Raw genomic sequence first — 27295 nt, forward strand, 5'->3', positions numbered from 1 at the left:
TTTAGGTCTCTGAAAACAGATAGCAAAATACTGATGACATCAGCATTTGACAAGTGTCAACTTGTTTCACTAACAAATGGATGCTACGTGGTCTAGAAAAGGAAATAAAAATCTCAGACCATAATGCTTGCATGTGTGATAATGTAAAGCTTATTGAATACTGTGGCAGGGGTGGACTAGACAGTCTCTGGAGGTCCAGAGAAAGCCTTGACGGTTCTCTATGTTACTCTCAAATATCAATAGCGGTAGTAAAGCAGCTTGAAATAGCGAGGGAAATATTGACATAAGTGAAAAATTCTCTACATAAAATTAAGAGTGAAACATCAACATTCTCTGAAATGCTTTTTCTTAAATGAAAAATTTCTCCCTAGTTTTTTGTTTAAAATTTGATGAAAGCAATGCAATTTCTCACAAAAAGCCATTCGGAGGACAAATATATCGAATTCAGCCAGTGCTACCCAGCTCTTCCTCGCTACTTTATCCCCCTCCCTCCACTGCCCGATAGCCGATGGCTTTGTCTTTGTGGGCACCTCCTTTAAGCCTCCCGTGGTATCGCAGACTCTCCCCTTCATTTTCGCACTTCCCTGCTGCGTGCCACAGGTGACCCGCTCTCCTGTGCCTCTCCGGCACTTTTAATTCCTGCGAGGTGTTTGGGGGCCGGGTGAGTTCAGGCACCACCACGCTAAGTTACACCTCTTCAAAACCCTGTCGGCTCTGCCGGTTTGCAGCCTCCCAGCGTGGCGTTTGCAGAGATAAGAGTGCCCTCTGGGCCGGGGCTGGGCTCCAGGTCCCCAGTTGGTCTCCTGGGGTCTCTGCCATCTGCTAAGGCGCTGGGGAAGGGAGCACCAGTCCCCGCTCCAGCCCTGCAGCAGCCCAGCATCACCGCCCCGGCGCAGCCCGCTGCTGTTTATGCATTCCTTTTGTTGGAGACCTGGCAACCAGCTTTTAATCCGAGCCCAGTGTGAATTAATTTTGGAGTAAGCTTTTGTATCGAACGCTTTCCTAAGATGTAGCTGTATTACATCTGCTGCTCTCCCTTCATCCACTAATTTGCTAATTCTACCAAAAACAAGCATATGCTTTTCTGACACACCACTTTCACAATGGAGCGGAGCGGAGGAATAAAGGGCTTCGTTTACTCATGCAAACAAGTTATCTGAAGCCTGATCTTGTTCTCACTGAAGTCAGAAACAAAATACCCATTGACTCCCGTGTGAGCTAACTTGGACCTTGGGGCCGGATCCAGCGCTTGAGCCTGATCCTGCCGCTCGCTTGAACGCTCGCTGAAGGCAGGGCCCTGCCAGGGTGTCATCCTCCCCGGTCTCTGACATCAGAGACTGCTGGAAAGAAAAATGACTGTTGTGCCACAAATAGCATGATTGAGTCACTTTGCTACAGGATCAGCTCAAAGGAGGGGGAAGCGACTGGCGAGAAGGTAGCAGGAGAAAGAGAAGAGCCGTGGCATCTCGCTCGGGGAAAAACAAACAGGCAAACAAAGGAATAGAAACAGAAATTGCCTCCTTTGGCCTTCTTCCTTCAGGGCAACTCCATTTTATGAATCCTTCTGAAAAATGCAGGAAAAGACAAGAACAAGCTTCAAAACACAGGGGGACCTGCGCTTTCCTTCCTGTTTGCAGGACAAGCAGGGGCGCATTTTTACAGAGATAAAGGGAACACAGGTGAGTGTTCAATGACTGTTTTCTTACCTGTTTACACCTGCTGTGCACGTGGCTGTCTATTTTGGAATAGGATCACAGTTATTTGCACCTGCAAAACTGCACCTAGCGCTTCTGTTGTCAGCAAAATCGCAGGTGCGGGAGTCAGTGCAGAAAGCAGCCCTAAGGAAAACATTGCCCATACCGCTATCAACAAAGGCAGAGGGACTTCAAGCAGTCAAGGCAGCTGGCTTGTCCCCCGAAACCCCAGTGCTTTCAGGACAGCAAAAGCCAGCCGTCCTGACCTGAGGTACAGTTTGGGAACCGGACCTGCAGTTGCTCAGTGCTTCGTTTTTGCAACTGCCATTTTCTCCAGGGGCAAGAGAACGGCTTCCAGGAAAACCAGCCAAAAGTTAAAACAACACAGGCAGCTCTTACTATGGCCCTGGAAATAACAGGGGCAAACAGCTGTCATTTTCTTTCTTTTGGCCTGGATGCAATTTTCCTCATCTCACCCGTTTACGCGGGTCACGCGAGGGAGCCGAGCTCCCTGCCCCGCGGGAGGGGAAGGGAAGGGAAGGGACAGGGCAGGAGGTGCCTGTGGTGTCCCAGTCCGAGCCAGCTCGAGTGCAAAGCCTCCAAGGACTTCCACTGCCTGTCACCTGTGCTGCAGGGTTCACGCTGCTCATGAATTGAGTTGACTAAATGGCAGCTGATAAAAATACACTACCATCTCTGCTTCTTTGGCTGTGCAGGTGTGTGCAAAGGTTTCCCACCAGCCTGGGGGAGGCAGCCCTGCGCCCAGGCAAGCTGGCTCAGCAGCAAAGAGCAGCCTGAGCTTAACAGCACTCTTTGCCCCCTTCTTCCCAACGGGCTGAATTTGTGCTCCTACCTACCCCGAGTCAAAGCATCTCCTTGCCCAGCCTTCACTCTTGCTTTAAGACACTGAGGAAATTTGGGGTAGTCAGCTGTGGGAAGGCTGCGATATTTCTGGTGGGTCAGTAAAGCCAGCTCCGGGCTCCCTGGCAGGATCAGCCCAACAGCATCACTGGCCCAAGGCAGAGAAATGGATGTACCTGTCCCGGGAAGGGAGAGGCAGAGCTGGGACAGAGTAACACAGTTGGGCTTGTTGCACCTTTTGCTGTCTCTGGGCCTGGAGCCCGAGACATCTGCTAGTTGGAAAGGAAAAAGTAGTACATACATCACCCCACGTACCACAGCCTGTCCCTCAGCACCAGCAGCAACTGCTGCTCCCTTGGCTTCCCAGGGCTCTGCCGTAGGGAAAGTGCAGGGCACAGCCACCTTGCTGCCCTGACAGGATGATGCCCTGGGCAGCCTCCTACCTTGCTGTGCCTACACCCAGCCCTGCCCAAAACAGCCCTGCTACTTAAAGAAGAGGAAAAAAAACCACCATCATAAAAAGTCAGACTTTGCTACAAAACACGAAGCAGAAGAGGAGCTGATACTGTAAATGGGAAGGGTGGGTGTACCCTCTTTGAAGGAGAAAGGTCTTTCCTCCCCCTTTGCTGCACTGGGACGTAAGCCCAGAGCTGCTATCGCAATCATTTGTGAATGTGGAGGCAGGTCTAAAAAGCCAGCTGTGAATTTTGGTAGTCGAAAAGGGAACAAGAAAAACTTAGGAGAAAAGCTCAAAGCAGACAAATACAAGGTTGGGAAAATCAGTGCCTAGATTTCAGCTACAACATCCAAAACCTGCACTCTTTCCTGTAGCTGCAAACTGCCTTTTTAGCCCTCTGCCCCCTCCATTTAACTTTCTTACCTGCCTCGGCATCTCCGCGTCCCCAGACAATACAGTGTGGCCAACCCTTGCCACCTCCACTGAACACACGCACAGCGCTTTCAAAGGCTCTGGACCTGCCTACGTTAATTTATTCCAGACACCACAAAAAGCCTCCTCACTGAGGACTATTCCCCTACTAGATATCAACTTTCAAGCCTCAATCTTCAGACTTGTTCTGGTAAGAGATATTTTTTTAACTGTACAAAAACATGTCTCCTATCTTATACTAAAAAATGACTACAATGATTTGACTCAAATGCTACAGAAATTCAGCCTTAGATACGAGAGTAACGAAGTCTCATCTCCATAGGCCAAACTTGCAGAAAATTATAAGCAACAGAAAATGAGTGTTTCAAATGGAAGTGTTATGCAACATGAATGACAGTGACCTGAAAAGCTCAGAGCAGACTATTCCCATCTCCAGCATTTGTCTACAGCAGCACAGGAAACTTTGGAGGCCTGAAGGAAACAACCATTTCCAGCTTGGAGAAAGAACAGATACTTAAAACTGTGCAACACTGGAGTATATTTTGGGCTTTTAGGTCCTTGCCTTACCAGAATGTCTTTGCAAATGGGGGAAGTTTAGATGAGATGTCATTCTCAACCGCAACCAACAAAGATTCCCCTTAGACTTACCTCAGGCCATATAGGACAGTCCCATCAGGGTGGAGCCGAATCATGCGATTCTTCACCGTCACCCCATGTAGAAAGGACTTCTTGTCATTCAGGAAATAGGTGTCAGGCAGCCACAACTGGTCAGCCACCCGGTTGTCCAGGGTCAGGTTGAGAGGAAGGTCGTTATATGCCAGGCGTTTGTCCCTCCAGCTCTGCTGGAAGTACATGGTGATGGTGTAGTCCTGGGAGAGAAACATGCAAACATCAGCCCGGCTCCAGGGTAGGGACGTAACTCAGTCCCTTCACTACTGCCACTGCCGACACCTTTGGTGGGTCTCCAAATTCCCTGGCACCCAAATGGTTATATCTGCACCTCCACAAGTTGGGGGGGACTATGCTTTGGTTTGGAAAAATGGAAACAGCCTGAGCTTTGTAGGGGTCAAAATAACATTACGTGACTCAAATCAAACAAAACTGCTTCTGACTTGTGTTGTCCCAGCCCGCTTAGAGTTTGACTGCAAAATGAGTATTAGTTAGGACTACGATAGCACAAAAGGATGTCAACCAACAGTGGGCTACACTGCACCAAAAACTTGAAGGACCGGTCTTCCAATTAAGTCACATAAAGGTGTCTGGATACGATGCAGTCACGTTCAGCCACTGCTTCTTACCACAGAGTTGGTAAAAGCCAATTTTATTTTGAGCAGAAACTCAGGATATTCCCAAGGGCACATGGAGAACCTCACCTCGAGGCCAAGGTTTCAAAGTCAACCCAGGCCAGCCGTGACAAGCTATTAGCACTTGCCTTGTATATGAGCTGTCGGGAGTTCATTGCGATTCTCAGGAAGGGACATATGTGGAAGAAATCTGTCACCAGTGGAGCATGATCCACTGGTAAGGGGGCAGTTCCCTAACCATCCCCAGCTAGTACAATGCCATACATATCTCCTGCTCCTCTCCTCTTCAATCGTAAAAAGCTGACACTTAAAACTGCTGCTAAGACAAGAACTTTATAGATGGCGGGACGAACTGTCTGGCGGCCCACTGCGGTAGCGCAGAAACCATACTGGCTGCTGGACAGTAACAGCACATCCAGGGGGGATCCAGAGGCCCCAGATCAGCTTGTTCAGAGACACAGTATTGTGGCACCATACCAGAAGAACAATTATTTCTTGTCAGGTAAACTATTAGTACAGGAAGGGGTCCTATAAACACCAATGAAAGAAGACATTCTCACAACAGGTCTTAAACAGGATAGGAGCCAAGATTTTGGGGGGGGGGAGGGGGGAAACGGCTAGCATTAAAATAACAGGACGTTGATCGGGAAGCAGGCATAAGTCTTGCTGACAGCGGCTTTACAGAATTCAGTGATTTTTCATAATCCCTTAAATAAAAAGCGTTTTTGTAAATGCATGCAAATGACCTAGAACAGGTGGGGCTGGAGACACATTGCCTCTTCCCAAGCAGATGCCTACAGCGCCATGGGAATCCTCCTGACCAGAGAACTGCACGACGGGCGTTTCTGCTCTGCACGTTCCCGCTCTCTGCAAGGCGCTGGTGAGGACCTCGCTCATGCACTAACATCTGGGCTAAGCACAGAGGCCTCCTGCCTGCCTGTCTTCTCCCACTGACTGCACTTGAAGCTGGGTTTGATTAGCACCTCTGAAAACAAGCTCAAATAATCCCACATTATGGGTATGCCGGCTCTCGGGTATCTATGATTCAGAAATCTAGACCCACATGCATATCCGAAAGGTCACAGAGTGACTCTGTGGTGTAGAGTGGATACAAAAGCTATATCTGTCACTTTCTGTGTTACATTGAGAAGAACAAAAACATAGTGACAGCTTTCTGGCCAAGAAACTGTTTTGCTTTGCTTTTTAAAGGACTGCTAAACTCCTGCCTCAGAAGCCTCACAGTCCATCTCTCAGGGGCACAAACATTTTCGTCTTGGTCAAGACCTCGCGAAGGAAAATGTCCTCCCCGGTACCCCTCCCGGGGTGTCTGGACCTGCATTGCAGTGGAAGCAGAGAGAAGCAGAGTGCCCGAGTTCCTGGAGCCTCTCGCCCTCCTTGGTAACAGCCCCTGCCCCTGCCGTGGGAAACTCAGCTACAGAGGCATCATTTCCATTCTCCCCCTTTGAGAACTCCACCCGCACGTCTTGTCAAGCTGCTTCACTGACCTGCATTTTCCTAATCCTTGACAGAGCCCTGCAACACCTCACCCCTAACCAGGCCACCCTGCTGTCATTGCAGGCTCCTGCCAGCCTTCGAGCAGCAGCAAAGAGGTGGCACTGATCTCCGTAAGTCAAAAAGGGCAAGCTGCTTACAAAGTGAACAGTCGTTAGCACCTGAGAGATACACCTTCTAAACACATCTTCTGTATTTCCAGGATTGATGGGAACAAACTCAGAAGGGTGCAGAAATAGAAGGCTGATGGTGATCTTCAGGTGCAGAGACCTTTCTGGGGAAGAACAACCAGCCCAGCCCTGGGCTGAGCTCTGCTCTCCAGTCTTCCTGGGCTTCTTAGCACATTAGATTTCTTTGGGTAGCATCATGGAAGTCTGGAGCACTTGATAATCAGGGTTCATCTAGTGCCTGAGGTTTCCCTCAGCCCCTCTGCCGATTCCTGTGCTCCACTTCTCATTCTCCTGCTTTTCCTACCCCATCACATTGTTGAACAGCAGGCAGGATTTCTGGGCAGAAGGAAAAGAGCAGAACAAGCGTCCACACCACAGAGGTCAGCCCTCCCTGGGGAGGACATACTGACGGGCACAGCGCTGAGCTGCAGGGAAGAGGGATGCTCTGCCTCCAGGTCCCTGGGAGAGGGCAGGGCGCAAAACGGGGGGGCTGGAGGAAGCACTACAGCAGGTGAGAGGGACCAGTACTCAGGAGAGAAAGCAGTGAGCCTGTTTTCCCCTTTGTACCCCATAGTCTGGCCAGGCAATTGGGAGGCACCTGCGTGACACCCTAGCATCACCACCTGGCCAGGCTCCAGAGCTGATGAGATCTTAATCATAACCTTCCTTTCAGAGGCAGATAAAATAATGACCGAGGGTGACATCGTTCCACAGAAGCAGAATGGCCAGATGAAGCCAATGCATGCAGTGGTTCATAAGTTCAGGAATCAGAAGTAATGAGCCTGATTTTCCTCCAAGCCTTGAACGACAATCCCTTTATTGTAGGGTTTTATCTGTCATTGGTTTCACAAGCCTTACTGATGCCACAGATATACCACAAGCTGGGTTTCCCAGCATCACCAGCAGATAGAAAGTTGGCCCGTTTACCAGGGTCAGTGAAGAGCTTCAAAGCCAAACACACCTGGAGCCCATGCACCTCTCCAGCTCGTCCTTCCAGCTCACCACTGAAGCACTTTGTGGGAGAACACAGCGGACTCCCTGCTGCCTGTGCTAGGGATAAGCCAGGGGCCATGCGTACCCAGTAAGCAGCTTTCTCTGTGCTGGAGGAGCAAGCGGGCAGCACAGGCAAATATGACTTTCCGCTTGCCTCTAAACTAGCAGCCTAGACCCTCTCCTCACTGCACCAGTGCAGCTCCGGTAACAACAAAAATGTTTCCACGTTTCCTGCTATGGATTCCACTGGGTTTTTCTGGAGGACCATAAAATACTCAGGCAGGGCCAGAGTTGGCCAAGGCCAGTCACTGCTGTGGCGAGGATGGGAGAGCTTTGCAGAAAGCTCCCAGCTCACCTTGCCAGCTACACCCACTGCACTGGGGACAAAAGGCAGGACCCGACAGGACGAGGGGTAATGGGCACAACTTAGAACATAGGAAGTTCCGTTCAAATACACAGAAAAACTTCTTTACGGTTCAGGTGACAGAGCACTGGCACAGGCTGCCCAGGGGGGTTGTGGAGTCCCCTTCTCTGGAGATTTTCCAGACCCGCCTGGATGCAGTCCTGAGTAATGTGCTCTGGGCAATCCTGCTTTAGCAGGGGAGTTGGACTAGATGATCTCTAGAGGTCCCTTCCAACTCTGAAAACTCCGTGATTCCGTGACCCACGCGGGAGGGAGCGCGCACGCGCCAGGCCACCCCGTGCAACCCCCTGCTTCATCTGGTGGCTACTGGGAGAGTAGAGGCAAGCGTGGAGGAAAGGAGATACATCATCAGAAGCTCCATGCAGGTTGTACTGCAAAGATCTTTGGAAATTGTTCAGGGTGAACTTAGATTTTAGAAAACACAGGCTGGGGCAAAGGAAAGGGGGTTTCTGAGGGGTGGACATGACCAGCAGTTTCTTTTCTCCACCTGGTTCTCTGTTTTCCACACCCAGGAAAAGCAAGCTTTCCAAAGATACCTGCAAATCTTCTCTAGCTAGGCTTTGCTACTGTAGCTTAACTGGCCGTGTCAGCCTGTACCTACCCTGACCAGCATCCCACTGTGGGAAGCTGAAACGCTGTAGTCAACAGTGCTGGCAAGGGGAGAGCCTGTTTCAGACCCGGGTAAGCCCTGCCGAGTCTCACTGACCTACAAATCACACGCCCCTTATGCCAAAAGAGTTTGTGTGTTTCAAAACAAGCTGTTCCTCTCTCTCCTCCATCTCTGCGAGCCCAGTGGTACCCAGATCCCTTGGTCTGTCCCAGGAGCCCGGTACCCAGTAGCTCACAAGCTGCACAGCTCCAACGCTGCTTCCAGCCTTTTTACCTCCCACCGTGCCCCTGCCTGCCCCCCCCCCCCGCCGCCGCGCAAGGCAGACCTCGTGTCCCAGCTGCGTGCGGGACCGCACTCAGCACCACAGCTCCCCTTCAGCCCCTCGCGAAGCTGAGATGGCACCTGAGCCTGCTGGAAAGCTGCTCAGCATAACCATCCCCATGGGACCCCCCCTCCAAATGCCTCCACTCCTTCTGCTCCGCCGAGCAGCTCCCGGCAAGCTATCAACCCCAACCCCCCTCAACTCCCCCCCCCCCCCCCCCCCCAGGTTTTGCAAAGGCTTTGCTCTCTTTCTCTTCTCCTCGCTGCGTGTGACGCACACAAAACAGAGGTGAGAGCAACACGTGGAGCCGTCAGACACTCGTGTTGCAGAGGTGTCTCCCTGCCAGGAGGGAGGACAGCTCACCTAGAGGCCCACAAAAGCCCCAGAGGAGGAAGAGGAGCTTACTTGGTGGCCTCACATGCTGAAGTGACAGCGCATCCTACCAGCTACAGAGGGCAGGGCTGCCAGCATCCATCTCCAGGCAAGAGGAGGAGACTGATAATTACAGCCTTTCCTGAAACTCAGCAGAGACCCCAAACCAAAGATGATGCCAGAGGACTCAACAGTGAAGGGCTGAAGTGTTGACATGAGAGGGGCACGGATGAAGGAAGGTATTTCCTGCAGAACCTCAGAGGCAACAAATTCAGTCAAGCATGTAGAGGGATTCCCCAGTTCCTCAGAGGACAGGGTAGATCAGTCTAAGGGAACAGCAGCTGGGGCACAGTAAGAAGGCACATAAGCTGGCATCATTAATATGAATTCAAGAATGAATTTCCACTGGCTCATATTCCAAATACTTTTATTAGCATCTGCCACATGAGCCCCTCCACCTCACAGAGCCCCTTTGGGAGTGCAATGCTCACCTGTCCTTTAGAAAGCAAACCTGGACTCACCCTGGACCCTTCCCTGCTAGTGCTGGCTCTGGCAGCCCGGGAACAGAAATGAACCCACTGCCACAGGAGACCAAAGCTGCCTCTCGGAGCAGAATTGTCCCAGCAGGAGAATGCCAGACCTGAGCCTAATGGGAACAAACCCTCTTGTGCAGAAGACAAGGTTTAAGGAGGCCAAGTCAGTGAGAGGACATGTGGATCCAGAGAAGGGGACTAATACAGAAGAGCGGGTCACTCCTGGCACTGTAAGCGCAGGTTGGTTGCCACTGAAGCACTGACAAACCAGAGGGCAGGAGGAGGCTGGAGCACCTGGGGGTAGCACATACTATCTGAAGCCACCACAACCCAAGTGAGAACCCGGGCATGCGACCAGTTGCTTGTGGGCCAGCCACACGCATTGAACAGTGTGCAGGGATGCGCCCAGACCGCCGAGGGACACAACGCTTCAGGGAGTCAGTGCAGGGTGAGAATCTGAACTTCCTTCTCTACAGGGGCAGAGCAGGACCAGTTAAGGCACCTCAGTAACAAGGGCAGCACTCTGCAGAGAGCAGCTCCAGTCTTTAACTGGAAAGCCACCTAAGGCACTCCTCCTTTGCATGCAGTGACACGCTCCCTTTGGAGGACAGCATCGTGTGTCCCTTTCTGCTCGCTGCACTGAGAGAAGGGCTCCAAAATTAAGGAGTCCCTCTTCCCCAGAAAGAGCTGCCCTTCTCCTGCACAGCCTCATATCAGGATGCAGAACACACACGGTGTTTGTCCCCAGCGGTATTCTTACAAGTGTGCTTCTGCTGATTTTGGAGACACAGTTGTACTGTGTCAGACCAACAGTCTTTCTGCTTTAGTATCCTATCTTCAGTAACAGTAAAGAGAATAGCAGGCAGGAATATAAGCAAAACAGGGTCTCTGTTGCGATACTTAATTCCCCAGCTATTTGAGGCTTAAGGATCTCCTGAGCCAGAGCTGGTGCCTTCTTAATTGAAGATATTCAGTTTCTCTTCTCAGAGTTTGTGTTATCTCTTCGAATATTCAGCCTTTGGCATCTGCAACCTTGCGGTAGTAAGTTTAGCTCTTCACTGTATTTACATCGCTTTAAAACAACTACAAATCAGTCTTACTTTTTTCCAATTCCATGTAGTTCTTACCTTAAGTCAGGAAATAATCATAACCCTATGCTCACAGGGTCTCATCCCCTTTTAGATACTTAAGGGTTACTGAGCAGAACACACATAACTACACGCACTCTCAAAAATAGTAGAAAGGCTCCAATAGAGGCAGGAAGCAGCAAGGCGGCGGGGGACTGTTGCACAGGTTAAACACAGAACAGAGCCATATGATGACAATATCTGACGTTCTGCAATGGGCTGTTGCACAAGAACAGACTGAAGGCAAGGTAATAGAAATAACTTTCCAGAAAGTCTGTGGAATTTGCTGTTACAAAAGCGTGAAGTCAGGACCTTAACACTATTTCGGAAGGCCTAGGCATCAATGTGGAAAACACAATCCAAGTCTTAAAAAGAAGGGACTAACAGGAAAGAATAGCCCCAGGACACAGAGCCTCCCTCTGCAAGGCAGGAGCTCCATCTTCTTACAGAAAGTCACCAGAAGCATCCCTCCTGGGCAGGCTGCTTCATAAACCCTCAGCACAGCTCCTGGGAGATGCGGATCATTGGCAGGTTGGGTCAGACAATTTTCCTTTGTGCCATGACCTATAGAGTCCCCAGTACTAAACTTGTCCAGAGGCAGAAGCGTGCATGCTCCCTGGGAGCTAGGCGAGACTCAGAAGCCAGGATTAGAAGTGGAAGGCATAATGTATGTGAAAGGGTCAAACCTTTGCTCAGAATACAGTATTTCTGGCAACACGGATGTCTCCGGCACCTAGTTCATTTTTGCGGATAACAGATGACTCAGATACCTCTTGGAGGGGCTTTGAAGACAAAGGTGGCTGTTCCAGGCTGCTAGTGGAAGTTGTGTTTCACCAAGCACTTGTAAAGTACTGGAAGCAGCAACTTCTCTGCAGGGGAGTGCACACTGCTCTTCTGCTGCTGCATGACTTTGGGTGTGAGGGATAAAGGAGGTTTTGCAACTTGCCTCTAGCACTAGCCGTGCCACTTGACTTCTTCCCCCTCCCGTTTCCCCTCCACCCTGACTTTGATAAAGCACCTCCTTTTGGAGAAGTGACCAAATAAAGGTCCTTCCCCATATAAGCAAATGACATATGGTCTCCTTGTCCAAGATCACAAAAGAACATTAGGAAAGCCAAGATGCTTCAGAAAGAGGGAGAAAAATGGAACATCTGACTTAGTAAAAACCAAGCTGCCACTGCCAGAGACTAATGAACAGTTTGTTGGCTTCAACTGCTTTGATGATTAAACACCATCTCCTGTTCTCGTCATTCTTGGGAAAGAAATTAAAGGACAAAGTAGTCCTCAAGTATGTTTCATTCTAAGGAGGGGGTAGGGAAAATAAGAAGAATTATTTTTAAGGGGAGGAGACAGGATGTGCCTGCAATCATTTGCAAAGAATTGGAGCAGCGTAAAACGTGCAGGAGAAGGACAGAGCAAGACAGCCACCGCTCTGCCTTAGCAAGCTCGTTTAAGAAACCTACTTTGTCCTCATAAGGCATTGTCCATTCCCAGGCAGATAAATGAATCGGTCCCAGACCTTAACGAGCACCAGTTAATCTGACAAAAGCACATACCCGATAGCAGACATTTCACCTTTGCTTTAGGCAGGAGGCAGCAGCTCTTGTACTTACTGTGCTGTTCTTAGAGCTGGCCAAAAAACTGCTATCGGGTATGTGCCTTTGTGCGAGCCAGTGCCACGTTAAAGTCTGGGAACGATTCATTTATCTGCCTGGGAATGGACAATGTTATACATAAAGCGACAACTATTTTTTAAACGAGCTGCTAAGCAGAGCGTGGCGCCTTCTCCCTGTGTTTACGCTGCTCCAATTCTTTGCAAATGATTGCAGCAATCTCTACCTCCCCTATTTTTGAATGACCACATGTTGGCACTGACTTGGGCATCAGGATGAGTACCTACCACCTGCGATGTCTCTGCCAGTAACGCAAGGGGACAGGAATGTGTTGGCTTCTAGGATATGCTCTATGCCCTTCTGTGCTGCAGGTCTTTGTGCTCTTGAACTCATTTCCTTTAGGATCTGAGAAATACTTTGCATGGAGATGTTCTCCTCACTAATCTGATCTACTTTTGTAGTAATTTGCATGTGTTTAATTGCTGAATGCATGTCCAGAAACTGGGACAGACATCAGCTATATCCTCAACAGCTAGGGGCGTGCAAGTAAAGTGTCACTTTGCTGCCCTATTTCTCTCCTGCTGTGTCCTATCCCTACAGCACCTGGTTGGTGCTGGTCCTGCAGGTATAAGACAGAGGACATACCTAGCTGGGTCCTAAGCCAAAAGGGCATTGATCTGCCCATGACAAGGCTTTCAGACTTCCGAGCCTGTATATCAATGCCCTATGTGAGCAGGAGGCAGCACCATATGTCATCTGCTTAACAGCCCCGGTCATGCCGGAAGGAGAGGTCAAGAGGAGGAAAAACAGAACTGATGGGCACAGGGATGATCATCACCTGCTCTACGAGCACATGCAAAACAGCAACCTGGTTCTGTGTTACAGGCAGCACTCCCAAAAATCACCACCTGCAGCATGACATCTTCCTCAGGCAAGCTCTTCAAAAACAATGCCAGGCAGTTTCTAGCCTTGAGCCATCAAATCTGTGAGCTACTGCATACCATTTCTGCTGGTCTGGTCTCCTCACCTGGTTCCCCATGAACTAGTAGCTGGGCAAAGCCTAGAGCTCACTCTACCCCCAAAAGCAGAATTGTTTGACCTTCGCATTTCTGCATCACCAGCTAACTTTCAGTCCAAACCCCATCATAACTTGAGAAATTGTCTTTCCCGGAGACAAACCACTTAATGAGAAATGGTCAAACTCATTTTTGGTTCCTATACCTTCCCATGCCAAACCAGCACAGAAGGGCATGCTTTGTCCAGACGGCCAACTAAGGTCAGAGAAGCAAGGCCATACATCGAGTTCAGAAAAAGGCGATGCATGAATTTGACCTGTTTTCAGGCAGAAAGTCAAAAGGATGGTGCTTACGCGATCTTCTCGCTGATACTTCTCACTGTCTGGGAACTGGTAAGGGCTCATTGTAGTGCCAGGAGAGTTAAAAACAGGTAAGACACTTAAACAAGAAGGGAGCTCATGCAGCAAGTCCCCAGCTGAGTCATTTCTTCCAGGAAAGTGACAAGTTGGAGGAGTGACTGGCTTGAGATAGCGCAGAGAGGGCAGCAAGCTGACCGCTCCTCTATGAGAAGTACCATGTACGTTTTCCCGAATGAAGTCTGTTCCAGGAATAACATAGGTCCCGGGCAGTGCAGGTAACATGGGTTCTTTCCCCTCCTGGAGGTCCTTAAAGGCTTATCGCTTACATCTGCCTTCTGCTAGTGCATCAGTTATCTCCAAATGGCTTCATCAAACCTTCCCAAATCCCTTCTCTCTCTTACCATATCTACTTAAGGCAAAATCTTAACTTCGCCCCTTTTCTCGATTGTCTTAACGTCTCTCTAGGTGTGCACAAGCTCACCCATTACCACAGAGTGAGACAGACAGGCATTAATGCACTATCTCTGTCGAGTCTCAGAGAAGTGTTATTACCATGCATCGCATAGCTGGGAAAGGGAGTCTGGGGGCGTGCTTACATTAAACCAAACTTTCTGGCTAGAGTACTTGCTAATTTAAAACAGATTATGTTGCCACAGGCTTCTGATGACCCACGGCAGGAAAACGTGGTGTTTCCAGACAGGCCATCTTTATCTCTCACCGTTTGCCTGCACTAATCTAGTACGCTACACAGCCGCCTTCCGCACGCCTACAGGCCACGGGACAGTGCTGGTTCCTGTATCCCACTTCTCCTCCCCTCTCCCATCTAGCTTCCCCCAACTTACCTTTTCGTACTTCCCCAGCACTACCCGTACTGCCTTACGGCATGTGTTGCCAGTGCCCTCCCGCACACACATACAGGCATAGCTAATATACAGCCATTAAAGCTCAAAAATGTTTTTAATAATCACTGTGTATTTAATTAAACATGCAACAACTAGCCTATTAAAGTAAATTAAATTTGAGTGAGACATTTGAACAGCGACTAGTGAAGATATCAGTTTCCAAAGCCCTCAGAAGGATGGGGGAAGAAAACCGGATTATGCCAAGGGAAAGGTGATGCTGGAAGCCCAGCGATGTTTCCTGAACCTTTTCAAAAGGATTTCACAGCCTCTGCACGTATCCTCAGAGAATTTTCATCTTGTAGTGACTTTTTTACCTCTTGCTTGCTGAGAGATGCTCACTTCAAGTGGTTAAAAGTCAATAGGCTTTCTGACAGGAACAACCAGAGAACAGAAAAATGTAATTTCTCCAAAACGTTCCCAGAATTCTTCACCTCTCTGTACCTTTTTTATATTTAAATGAAAGATCCTCTTCACTTTGCCAAGAGTTTTACTGGACACCAATCCAGTAAGACTCTACCCCAAGCAGGAGAGATTCTGCAGCCCTCCACATGGACACTCACTAGTAGAGATCACGGGGAAAAAAGGCTGGAAAAACATGGAATTAAAGCAGTGAGAAAAGCAGCTTCCTGCCCATTGGAAATAAGTACTCTAGAAAACACTCCTGGGTATCCGTTTCAGCTCACTCAGTGTTAATTCTGTAGGAGACTTTGGGTACTTTCATCTACACCTCATTTTCTCATCTGTAAAAATAAGACACTGACGCTAACTTGCCTCCATGCTGCAGTTTGGGATTCCCACCTCTCTAGGCAAGTGCTAAGTGCGTAATGAACAGAAGTGACTTTTCTGACCCATGGGAAAAATTAAATAGAGCTTTTAATTCTCTGTGGCAGTCAAGACCACCAATGCAGTTTGGGGCTGCATAGGTAGGGAATCATGTTATGAATGAAGCATTATTACTACTTTACATGACAGAATAAACCGCTGTACATACAGCACTGAAACCATGAGACTCTGCAACAATGTCAAGGCACACAGTGCTTTAAAGACACTGCTTCACCTTAGAGAAGGAAGGTTCGACACTCCAAGTTCCAAAAACTGCCACAAAGATGTCATTTCCCAGGAGGTAGCCAGAAGCAAACAAATCCTTTAAATGATGTAAAACGACTAACACGTCCCGGGCAGAACAATCACCTCAACTAGGCTGGCACAGATTGGCTTGACCAAAAGGTTAGAATGGTGCTTATTTGCTGTAGAAAGTGAAGTTTGATCATGTAGGAAGGATAACTGAGAGTAAGCAGAGAATATGGTGAAATGCAGAAAAGCAGAACGCATTTCTGGCAATAGGGTTCAGCCAGGTCAAGGGTGATCTCCTAAGGGTAGAGGACGGCAGCCCTGTGGTTTGAGAAACAAGGCCTACTTAGAGAAAAGGGCTAGCAACCAACCGCCTCAACTGCGGTGGGAACCGAGCGCTGTATAGTCATGCTGGGACAACCAAAAAGTACAGGAGTATCAACTGCTCTGTTTTAGGAAACAATTTCTACTGTCAAGGGTACTGACCAGGCAGTGTATCATTGTGGATTTAGTCTACCTCTGCCTCCATCCGTGGGTTAGTCTGCCCTTGGTTCTGCCAGGGTAAAGCCAAGGGAACCAGTCCAGGCTGACAGCAGCAGCAGTGCACACAATATGGCCCACACTATCATTCTTCCACTTTAGCAATCCAAGTCTTGGCTGCAGGATCATAAACCTGATGGACGGGTGCAGTGTAGTTAACTGACAATAGCGTTCAAAATGCAGCTGTATGAAACACTCCCGATTCTGCTGAACAAGTCAAGCTTGTTACAGGACGTGCAAAGAAAAAGGAGATTTCAGCAGGCTGTGGAGGTCCACAAGCAAGCAGACTTTGACTTCACGGCCAACTGGATGGCGGAGAACAAGCTGCAGTCTCCGTCCATGCTGAGTGAGTGCTCTCTGCAGTACCAGGACCAACAGTCCTGGAGCCAAGGAGCTCTATTTGCAGAGCTGGCTGAAAGTTATTGGCAGGGAGCCGGTACGAGCTCGGTAAATAAAGTATCCAGATAATAAAAATACCCAAAGGCACTGTTTAATTTTTCTGAGGGTTCTGATACAGCCAGTAATATTGAGAGAGAACAGAAATCTTGCAGACAGGAACAGGAGCACAGGGCAAAGCCATCTTTCCAGAAGAGTGGAACACAAGGCACCTGGTAGGTCTGATGGCTCACAGCCTGTACAGCTGAATACCTGACACTCATTTATGGGTTGAATGGCTAAAAAGGAAGAGGGTTCACGTTCAGGAACTAGAGTCAGACCGGAGTTTGCGTATTGTAAAACCTCAAGTCCCCTTGAACCTTAGCTACAGACTCTTGATGGATAAAAGGGTCACTATTTTGTGTATCCGTGACCTAGGAATGCAGCACAGGGGATGGACAGGGAGATACAAGCCGCAGGCTGCCTTCCCCTGCAGTCACCCTGAAGGTAAAGGAGATACTGTGGCAGCAGGTCGCTGCAGTGGAAGAGGGAGACTAGGTCCAACCTGTAAGCGATGACGACAGTTTGGGGTTGCTTCCCTCTTCACTAGAACCTCCATTGGGAGCTCAGCAACCCCGCAAAGAGGAGGCAAAGGATGTTTAAGAGTGCATACTCCAGTCTGGTGGCCCACTGTGCCCTGGCACAGGTAGCAGGAGGCCAGCTGGGCACACCTTGCAAGCAGTGATGTGGAAAGGGCCACTGGATCGTGCCTTTTACTCCCTCCTCCACCATTTTTCTGGCTAAAACTGGCCCAAGACTTCGCTTGCACCAGAGCAGCGGGGACCGCCCACATTTCATCCTACATGCATGCACACTCTCCTTCCCCAAAATGATCCCTTTTGTTGGACTAGAGGACCTTTCTGGATCTCCGAGCAGTTCAGCAGATCCTCTTCCTCTTACCATCCCTTTTCCTTGAATGTTCATTTTTCTCTGTAGCCTAGCAACTCAGCACAGACTCAGAATATTAACAACTCCTGTCCCCACACATGATCTTCTCCAGAGGCCTGAAAAACGCGATAGCAGAAAGGCTGAGAGGGGTAGGAGCAAGCGCAAGAGATGTAGGGAGCCTCTACCAGCATTCAGAAACAGCAAAGCTATTCAGCTGTCGTATCTGCCACCTTCACTTAACATGTACATAACATATAGAGCTATATATAGCCCCATTTATTTACATATTCAAATAGCAACACGACACGCACGCACTTGTATTTGAATCTAGGTTCTAAATTGAGGTGCTGGCACTCTCGTGCGCATACACTCTCTATTGCTAGATGCTTTAAACATATATATGACAGGATGTCAGAAGGTCAGATTCTCAAGATCTAATTTGGTTTTCAATCAAACCAGATGAAGCTTTCACTTGTGGGAAGATACTTTAGCATTCTGCAGTAATCCTCTCCCATGCTGCAGCATCGCTATTGAAACAGGTGGCAGTTTGGAACATTGCTCTCAAATACAGACAGCTTTTTAATATATATGAAAAAATATATAAAGGCTGTGGGAGTTCTGCCCGTCTAAAAACCTGAATAAAAACTTAAGAAAAAAAAAAAAAAAAGACATTTTTATCCTGGGCAAAGTTTTCTGCAGTAGCAATTCTAACTACTACAGGAATGCTGGGGTGCAAGCTGAAGTGGTTCATACCACCACACAACACTGACATGTTCAGATCTAAAGATATCTCGGCTGATACAGGAACAGATGGAGCACTGCAATACATAGCACTGTTCGGCTGAAAGCATGCTGCAAGCTATATAGCTGTGGACTCTCATCCTCTCCAACAAGACTTCTCTCCTGCCGTGGGGTGGAGTCACCTACGAAACGCAGAGTGAACTTGGCCTCTTCAGTGAGAGAAGAGAAATGTTCTCATTTGGGAAATTGCCTAGTGAGCAAAACATGTGAACTCTGTTTCTCAGTACTGGAGCGGGGTTGACTCAGCGCTCCTGAGATTTGAACTTGTGGTACTGGAGGACTTGCAGAGCAGCTCCTTAGGGATAACAGCATCATGAAAAGATGCACAGGGAGGATCATTTGCAACAAGCATTACCACCACATTTTATTTGTGCTGCAAAACACAAGGTCTCAGCTAGGAATCAGCTTGTCTACCCAACAGCTTTTCCATAACCAAGAATTTCCAGTTATGCAGACAAAGAGCTTTCTGCAAACTCTCCCATTAAGACATCATGTAAATGCTGCAAGATCCCTGAGAAGAAACCAGCATGGTAGAACACAAAGCCTCACGGACAGAGAGTCATTCTCTAGTCCAGCAGTTCGCAGTCTTTCTTCAACTGAAAGTTTGTTTCAGCAAGGTTTCCACAGTTCACCCTCTCCTGATCTATACACATGGCAAAAGCACGCAAATCGGCCAACAAAAATATTTCATTCAAGGACGTCATTAATGTTCAAAAGAACAGTGCCCTTCAGTACAAGCATAGGAAACGCCTTTACAGGGGAAGCAATAAAGCTGTCCCCTCTCACATGAGGACACCTCAGGGCAGTATGGTGGCGGGGACCTGGCAGGACTGGGGCTTTACCAGGCTGCTCTTTGCTACATACGCACCAAGTCCTTGAGACCTCCATCTCTGAGGAGAGTGCTGGTGCTCTGTGCAGGTCCTGGCTTTCAGCTGGCCACAGCATTTGAAGAGTCTGTGCGGGATCTTTGGGTTGTTACTTAGCAACTTGACTCTAAGATGTAGTGAATTTACTGGGCTGTCTCTGCAGTCAAGCAACACCACAACCAAGGGCATAGGGTGAATTTTGTCACGGGAATGGGATAATCTGTGAAATATTATGCAAGACAGATAAGATTTTTCCCTTCTACAAGTTGCCATAAATGCGGTAAATATTGACATATGAGTCACACTGACCTATTTTCTAGTTTTTAAGTCAGGACAATCTCTTTGCAACCCATTCCAGAACCAATGAATGGGGAGTGCTTCAGACCCCTTCACAAGTTTGCTTTATTCTTAAATATTTTGTGCAAACTCTTGTGGAGTGACCATCCCTGTCTTTTGGGCAGAAAGGGGACCACTGCTTGTTTAAACTTGAGCATCCACTCCCCCATACTATCACACTGCAGAGCACCCCTGAGGCCTGATGCTTTACTTGTCCTCATGCACTACTTTAGTCCAGGACATCTTTCATCCCAATCAGTGGGATTTCTGTTAAAGAAAAACATGATGTGGTGTGAGCAGACATCTGCATCCGATTCTTGACTTTTTAGACTGTATCAGTGCTGGTGAAAGTCTCCCTGAGCCTCAGCAGTCACAGGATGTCACCACTGCAAGGATAGACAAAGTAACCTCAAATTTAGCAATGTCAGGTAAGATGGGTCCCCGACATCCACTTAGTTGCAAAGATGTTTCTAGCAGTTCGGTTTATTTCTACTCCTACCATCTACCTAGAACAGCCACAGAGCAGGCAGTTGTATCTCCTGCTTGCAAAAGGGACCAGCTCAAAGCTGCTATGCCTAGAGTGGTTTAGAGGTTGTTTGCTACCCTGCTAAAACCATCTTTTATTTCTCCAAACATCCTCCTAGCAGAAGGCAAAAAGCATCAGGATGCTGTTGCTTTCCTTCAGCTAGCCAAGTGGTTGTGTGTTTATGCAAGAGCTACTTCCTCTTGCTGGAGAAGCAGAGACGCGAGAAGGCCACCAAGGTGACTAGACGTAACTGATGGCAGCGTGCACAGGACACTGCACACAGCCACTGTGCAGGACTGCCCCTTTCCACCCCCTGGGAACTCTCCCCTTCAAGAAAATGCTGTTTCACATGTACAGAACTGCCACTGTTTGATTTCCCAAGCAAACAGCCATCCAGTGCTCCAAAGCCCCCCACACCGGGACTCAAAGTGACAATAGCTGCATGACCTAAGCTGTACTGAAGCAATCATCAGCAGAGGAAGGCGCAGAGACTCACCAGCTCTGAAGAAACCTTCCATCTCAGCTGCGTGTTTAAATCACCTTAGTTTAAATCACAGCACACCGTAGCCCCTAGCATGTAAAAAAAGCACACAACCCCTACCTGTCCGTGCCAGAGCTGAGCCGGGGGATATGTCACCCTAAGTCAGAGCTGTCCCATTCTTACCATGCCACACTGGTAGGATCTGGCCCTTCTCCAGCACCAAGGCCCCACAGCATCCCCTGCTAACTGCAACACTACCATCCCAGGAGCCTACAGCAATCCGACAGGACTACAGCCCCTGCAATACCATTACACACCATCATTAGCTCAGCACCAAAGCTGCCTCTTAGTTTTACTGTATTTTTGCAGTCTTCAGTATTCAGCAGCCTTAAATACCAAGATGCAGTGTGCACACACACTCAGTTTAGATACCACAGTGTCACAGGGCTGGAGATACCCTAGGCTACAGGGAAACATTTACAGCACTGGAGTGCCATGGCGTACTTGTATCTCATGACATATAGCTCCAGAAACCTCTGACTGTAGGATTTAAATGCGTTAACCTTTGCTTTTTTAAAAACACTTGGACGTCCAGGGACGCAAAATAGACTGACTGGGGAATATCTGTGTATCATTTCTCTGTTGAAAAGAGACGGCAGCAAAACGGAACACTTCCAGTTAAGAATAAGAAAAATGCTGATATATTTGAAGACAGTATATGGTAGTATAAGGTACAGTATAATAGTAGAAAACGCTTAAAAATCACTTTTTTAAAGCCCAAGATATCTATACCAAGGGAAAAGCCTTTTGAGGGGCATATTGCAGCAAAGTTGTTCCTGTCCAGTATTGCAGGCGTACAGAGGGCCTGCTGAGGGTCTCCAAAGGCTACTGCTGCATCAGCCCCAAGGAAACCAGGGTTTTGCACACGCAATTTGACTGTCAGAACAGTTTGAGAATGGATGGGACATCATGCATCCAGGTCAGCGATCCCATATGGTTATACATTTTCCTGCCTTTCCCTTCCCCTTTCCTGAAATGGCCCAAAGGTCAACAGCTGTGACCAGAACGTACAGCCTAAGAGGCTGCTGGGCTGTGTACCACAGAAAGGCTCTCCACACTGCCCTCATCCCTCAACTGCACCCAGCAGACAGCAGTCAGGCGTGTCTATTACTGTGAATGTGTTACACCGAAAATGAGATTCAACTAGTCAGTGCGTATTCATATTCCAGTGAAAAGAGAACTGCAAAGCCTGATCAGGACAGATTCCACTACAAAGGCTATTTCAAGCATGCCTAATAGATGGAAGACTTGACATAGTGAGAAGAGTGATGCCCCACTGATGACAGCATAACCGGTTGTAGGATGAACTGTCCTGGTCAAGAACACCACTTTCTTTTGTGTTAAAAGCAAGTTTAAAGCTCTTGTAGCTCGTCAATGACTTGGGACATGCTTTACATCTCACAAACAGGGAAAACTTCTTTGCTAAACAAGACAGGCTGTTTTTCATGCAAGCTTCGGGAAGTCGGGAGATAGCAGACGTGATGGTTCCTTCCCTAACCCCCAAGAGACCCAGTGCAGTACGCCAGTGTGAGACCAGTCACTCCAGCAAGACAGCAGCATGGCAACAGGTGCTACAGGAGCTGGGAGCAGGAGGTAATGAAGCAAAGCATTAAGGTCACCTTTGCCAAGCATCCTGCACCAACCCCGAACCTATCTGCACTGAAGACTGTCCCCCAGCAAAAGGTGTTGCCAATCCCATAGGCATCGTTCCTTTAACATGTATATTCCTGCAAACATTTCTGTTTGGAAGCCTTGTTTCTTACACTAGCCCTCTACAGCAATCCTCTTGTAACTTTTCAACTTGTCACCAGGTTTATAAAACTTTAAAGCTAGTGCTATAACAAACCGAAACAATGTTATTGCAGATGTAGGAGAGCATCTTGGGATGAATAAATTATAGGAGCCACAAAGAAATCACAACTCTAACGGCTGGATGCTCAGAGCTGTCTACGGTGTGCAGATACACAGGAGGGAGCAGGTTTAGGACTGCACAGATCATAGGGCAGGAAAATTGAAGCGTTATGAAGGGTAACCATCTCTTATTTCAAATGCATACAAACCTCCTGGTTGTTTTCTTTGTTGAAATAGTTCATTAATGCTTGAAGGGAGTCTGAACTGTCTGATACTAGAAAAATATGTCCCCAGAGATTACCTAGAGAGAGAGGAGGCTACAGTTGGAAGTATTAGCCTCTAGTCCCACCATGCAGCAAGTACAATATACCCTGAACAGGCCAGTCCTCAGCTGTCTGTTGAAACGACACGCAGGAACGGAGGAAGACTTCCAGCTTCTTCTGAAGCCATTGGTACTAGATACCATCAGAATTGGATCCACCAAAGCAGGTCAGACCGTTAAGCTCAGGGTGACCTTGGGCAGCATTCAGGCCATGTTCCCCAAGGACAGCCATGTGCATGCTGCTTCAGCTGCAGAGGGACTTGAGCTCCAGGCTGCCAGCGCTCCTCATTCTCCTGAGCCAGCAGTACCGCTAGGCTGCCCAGCAACTTGGGTACCGTGCAAAGAGGTCTGAACACAGCACTGCCCAAGTACCACTACACACCAACAAGCACCTATCAATACCTGCATGTTGTTCTATGCTTACCGAGATTCAACCACTTGTAGCAAAATGGCATTTACCAGATAGCTTATCCAGCCCATTTCCTTTAAGGAGAACTAGGAGATACCGTCCTTCCATTCTTTGCAGCTACGTAACACCATTATGAAGACATTCCTCCTTTCAGCCTGCCTTTAAATCCCCAACTTGCAAATTTGTACAGGATATGAAAAGACTCCAGCTAGGCCTTTCATCTTCATGGATCAGCACTTCCCAGAGGGTCTGCCAGTCAAATGTGCCCTCCCCAATACCTATTTGGCCTGGCCCCTGGCATCCTTTCCCATGCATTTCAATTGATGTCACTGATCTTGGCTCAGCAAATAATCCTTCTAATCACTGACAAGAACAGAGGCTGCAGCTCAGCGTTGCTTAGCAGGGCTAAGAGGAGCACACAGTAATGAAGCATTACTCTAGCAAGTAGGCTTGACCACACACAGGCAGCAGCTGCAATGAACAACAAGGTGCCATTTTTTAAAAAATGCGGACTTTGGTTTTGGTCCCTCATCATTGGGAGATCATTACAAAGCCAGCATTGTAGGACATCCTGCACTCTGACGTGACTCCATCTTCTGAGCTGTAAAATGGCACAGTATCTGGGCCTGGCCCTCAAGGAGATGGAGGTACACCTACTTTGTATAGCAAGGCACCAGGAAACACATAGCACGTACAGGCAGCTGCAAAGCATTCTGTATATCAGAGTGTCTGGGAACTCCCAGCATAAAGGCATAACTGTGTTGCCTTTGCGGAGAGCCCTGTACCCCCCAGGACTGAAATGTCACCACATCTTTTTGGCAATACAGTTCCCATAGGATTGAAAGCAATCAGTGTCAGAGGTGAACACCCGGATCATGGGTGGAACTGTATTCCTCCACAGCACTGCATCCAGCTGGACTCCTGTGGAAAACACCTTTTTGAATCATGCAATGGGTAGTCACTGACAGCACTTGTTCCCCACCAGCAGGCGGCCAGCAGACACTAAGAGTCCCAGGAAAAGGCGTAGGAAAGCTGGGGGCTCTCCTCAGCCTGCCCAGCCCCAGCACCAGGGCCATTGTTCCCAAAAGGATGTCTGAGGATTAATTAATTATCCTACAAGGGGCAGTAAGTAATAACACTCCTTGTGGAACAATAGAAGCTATTTGGTTGCCATGACAATGCAGCTTCACTTGTATGCTTTTAATTTATTCATTGCACAGTCCTTTTCCCAATCACACACGATGCCAAAAAATTACTTGTTTTTCTTGTTATCCATGTCCAGAGCAGGGGTAAGACGCAGCCCTTTCCCCGGGGCATCTGTCACTCAGAAGAATGATGCACATAAAATCCCTTCAGCCTGGAAATTTACATCACATGAGAACTCTTCTGCTCCCTAAATGTTTGTTCTTTTAGATGATTCTGATTTTTAAACCCTTTTTGAAGCTGCCTCTCCATGTTTCTTATAGATCTTGATTTTGAGTAGGTTCTCACATATAGTCACTTTGCCCCCCCCCCCCGTTTCCTCCCTCACCCTCCCACCCCAAAATATGTAAGAAAGATGGGCAGGAGATTATGCTTGTCAAGTTGAACAGAGAGCCAGGAGCAATACCCAAAAGCCCAGAAGTGACATGCCTTCACAGCATCAACAGGAGCGTGGCATGGACAGTGCCTGGTGCCCAGCCTGATGAGAGCCACGCCACAACCATCAAAGTGCTCAATGTCCATCAACAGTGCTGCCTAAATTCTGCCAAATCCAGAGCAGCATGTGGATGAAGGTCCATGCCAGGAAACCTGCTCTCCCATGCACCCCACAGAGATATTACTGTCGCTGTTTCTCCACAGCCCCGAGCACACACCTTTGCCTCAGCCACCCCGTGGCAGAGGGAAGCGGGTGGTCACTGGAGAGGGGGGAGCATTGCATTCACAGGGCAAGGGTTGGAAAGCGTTGCTGAGAGAATGGCTACTGGCCTAGGACACAGCATGCCTGGCCACAGCTGCTCACAACGGGTGCGTGACAAAGCACTTGATCAGCCTTTCTATCTCACGGACACTTCTCCAGCAGGAGGTTCATCCTGAACCGGCCTCGGCAGTGCTCAGCTACCTTCTCAGGTCTGCAGAGGAAGACCGGGGCAGTTGCTACAGGTAAGCTGAGAAACAAACCCCTCATCGCTCCCAGTTACATTTGTGCGAGCTGGGGTCTTAAGCTCCAGGCCCAGACCCCAGATTGTTCGTGCTGGCTCTAGTAAGGAGGGTGACAGCTGGTTCAGCACACAGGAAAATTCAGGTCCAAGTTGAGACCGGGGGAGGAGATGACTCAAAGTTGAGCTCTGCCCTGACAGGCAAGACAGACGGAACTAGGTTAAGCCATCTGGCTCTTCTAAGTTGAGCTTAACCTCAAGCACAGCTACCCAATGCAATGGGGACATGGGTCTGTACCTGAATTTCTGATTGTACACGCTGTCCAGGGTCACTGTTAATACACTGAGGCGTAACATGCCGTGCAGATAACTACGGTAATGGTGGGATGACAGCAGAGACCCTGCAAAAGAAACTGTTCCATACGAGAACCTGAAGGTTCATGGTTGGTACTTCACCCTGGGTCATATCAACATATGCATTCAGGATTTTCAAGCAGTTTGGAAACCAAAACGACTACTCAGATTGTCTCACCTCCCCTCCTCCCCCACCACCACCCAACAGCAGAATAGCTGGTGGGCCAGAGAAACAGGGCAGGAGAGTCCAGAAACAGATAAATAGGACAGGAGCGTTGGGAGACCAAGGTTTTAATTGACTTGAACAGCAAGAGATCTAAACTGGCATAGGATTCTCCTGCATGGGTCAGGAACCAAGGAACAGGACAGCTGCTGCCAGGAGTTTCCCACCAGCCTTCTGCTCCAGTCAGCCTCTTGGAAATGAGAGGAGTTTGGAGAAAAAGTCTCTGGGCAGGAGGGAGGAAGGTGAGATCAGGCAATGATCAGCACAATCAGCACAACTCTGCTGGGTGCTAAGGGCTTTCAAGAGACAGAAAGCACAGGCCTGGATGTGTACCCAAATCATGACCAAAATAACTAACAAATTTCCCTCCAAACCATTGTTATCTGAGCAGGTAATTTTTTTTTTTTTTTTCTTTTCAGTAGTACGAAAAGCACCAGTCTATCAATGCCACCCCAAACCAGATCTCCAATAGATGCCTCCCTTTCCAATACAGATCTCCAAAGAAATGCCGAAACACCACCAGCAAGCATGAAAAGCCACTAACTGTTTTTCAATTTGGCAGGCACAGGCTCACTGTAAAGCCACCACCATCTTTGTGTCAACCGAAAAATACAATTTGCACCTGCTCTTTTAAGGCCTAAGCATCAATGGCCCAGAGAGGCGGCCCTGCAACCAGCACAGAAGGATAAGAGAGGACAACCTACTCTGGATAAGATCCCACTAGCTCCAGAGATGCCAGCAGAGATCCTCCTTCCACATGTTCCCAAGTAACACCAGGGATGCTTCAGTGTGCCGGTACAGACACTCACTAACCCTACTAGAATTTACCCCACATTAGAAAGTGAACTACGGCCTTTCAGCATGTCCAACCACATCGCAGGTACCACCAGCAGGGTAGGCGTGTACCTCTGAGGTCCCACATGCCAGTCCTGCCTTGCAAGCATTGTTTCAGGGAGTTCAGGATTGTTTCAGCTTGGAGCTGGGCTGAAGGTGTGGGGACAATTGACAGGCAGTCCCAGTGAAACAGGCCACTCAGTGGGTGGAAAGAGCAAGGCTCAAACTGAAACCAGTATGCTGAGAAAGGGATGTGGAGAAAAAAAACCAACCCAATTCAATTCTTGTGGTTCAGTTAAGTGTTCGATTTTCTTTTTCATCACACCATGCATGGAGAAATCATCCTCAAATTCCTTATGCTATAGTAAGGAAGATTTGTGTCAAATCAGAGTTCCCATCACCCCTCAAAATTCTGTGTCTAAAGCAGAAGAAAAAAAAGTACTTCTTTAGTACCAGACA

The 27295-nt window shown here is 48.4% G+C and overlaps 1 protein-coding gene across 2 annotated transcripts in view; it reads right to left on the reverse strand.

Moving 5' to 3' along the window:
* Positions 1–27295, reverse strand: part of LOC309675869 (gamma-aminobutyric acid receptor subunit beta-4) — a gene marked incomplete at both ends in the record, with an annotated part of 74148 nt that overhangs the window by 19283 nt on the left and 27570 nt on the right. For both annotated transcript variants that reach the window (XM_082488281.1, XM_082488280.1), the window contains one exon: positions 4093–4313. In XM_082488281.1, the coding sequence (XP_082344407.1) occupies positions 4093–4313 (221 nt within the window). The remainder of the gene's footprint in view (positions 1–4092; positions 4314–27295) is intronic.

The sequence above is a fragment of the Vanellus vanellus genome, assembly GCF_965231255.1.
Source record: "Vanellus vanellus genome assembly, chromosome: 10".
Lineage (NCBI taxonomy): Eukaryota > Metazoa > Chordata > Aves > Charadriiformes > Charadriidae > Vanellus > Vanellus vanellus.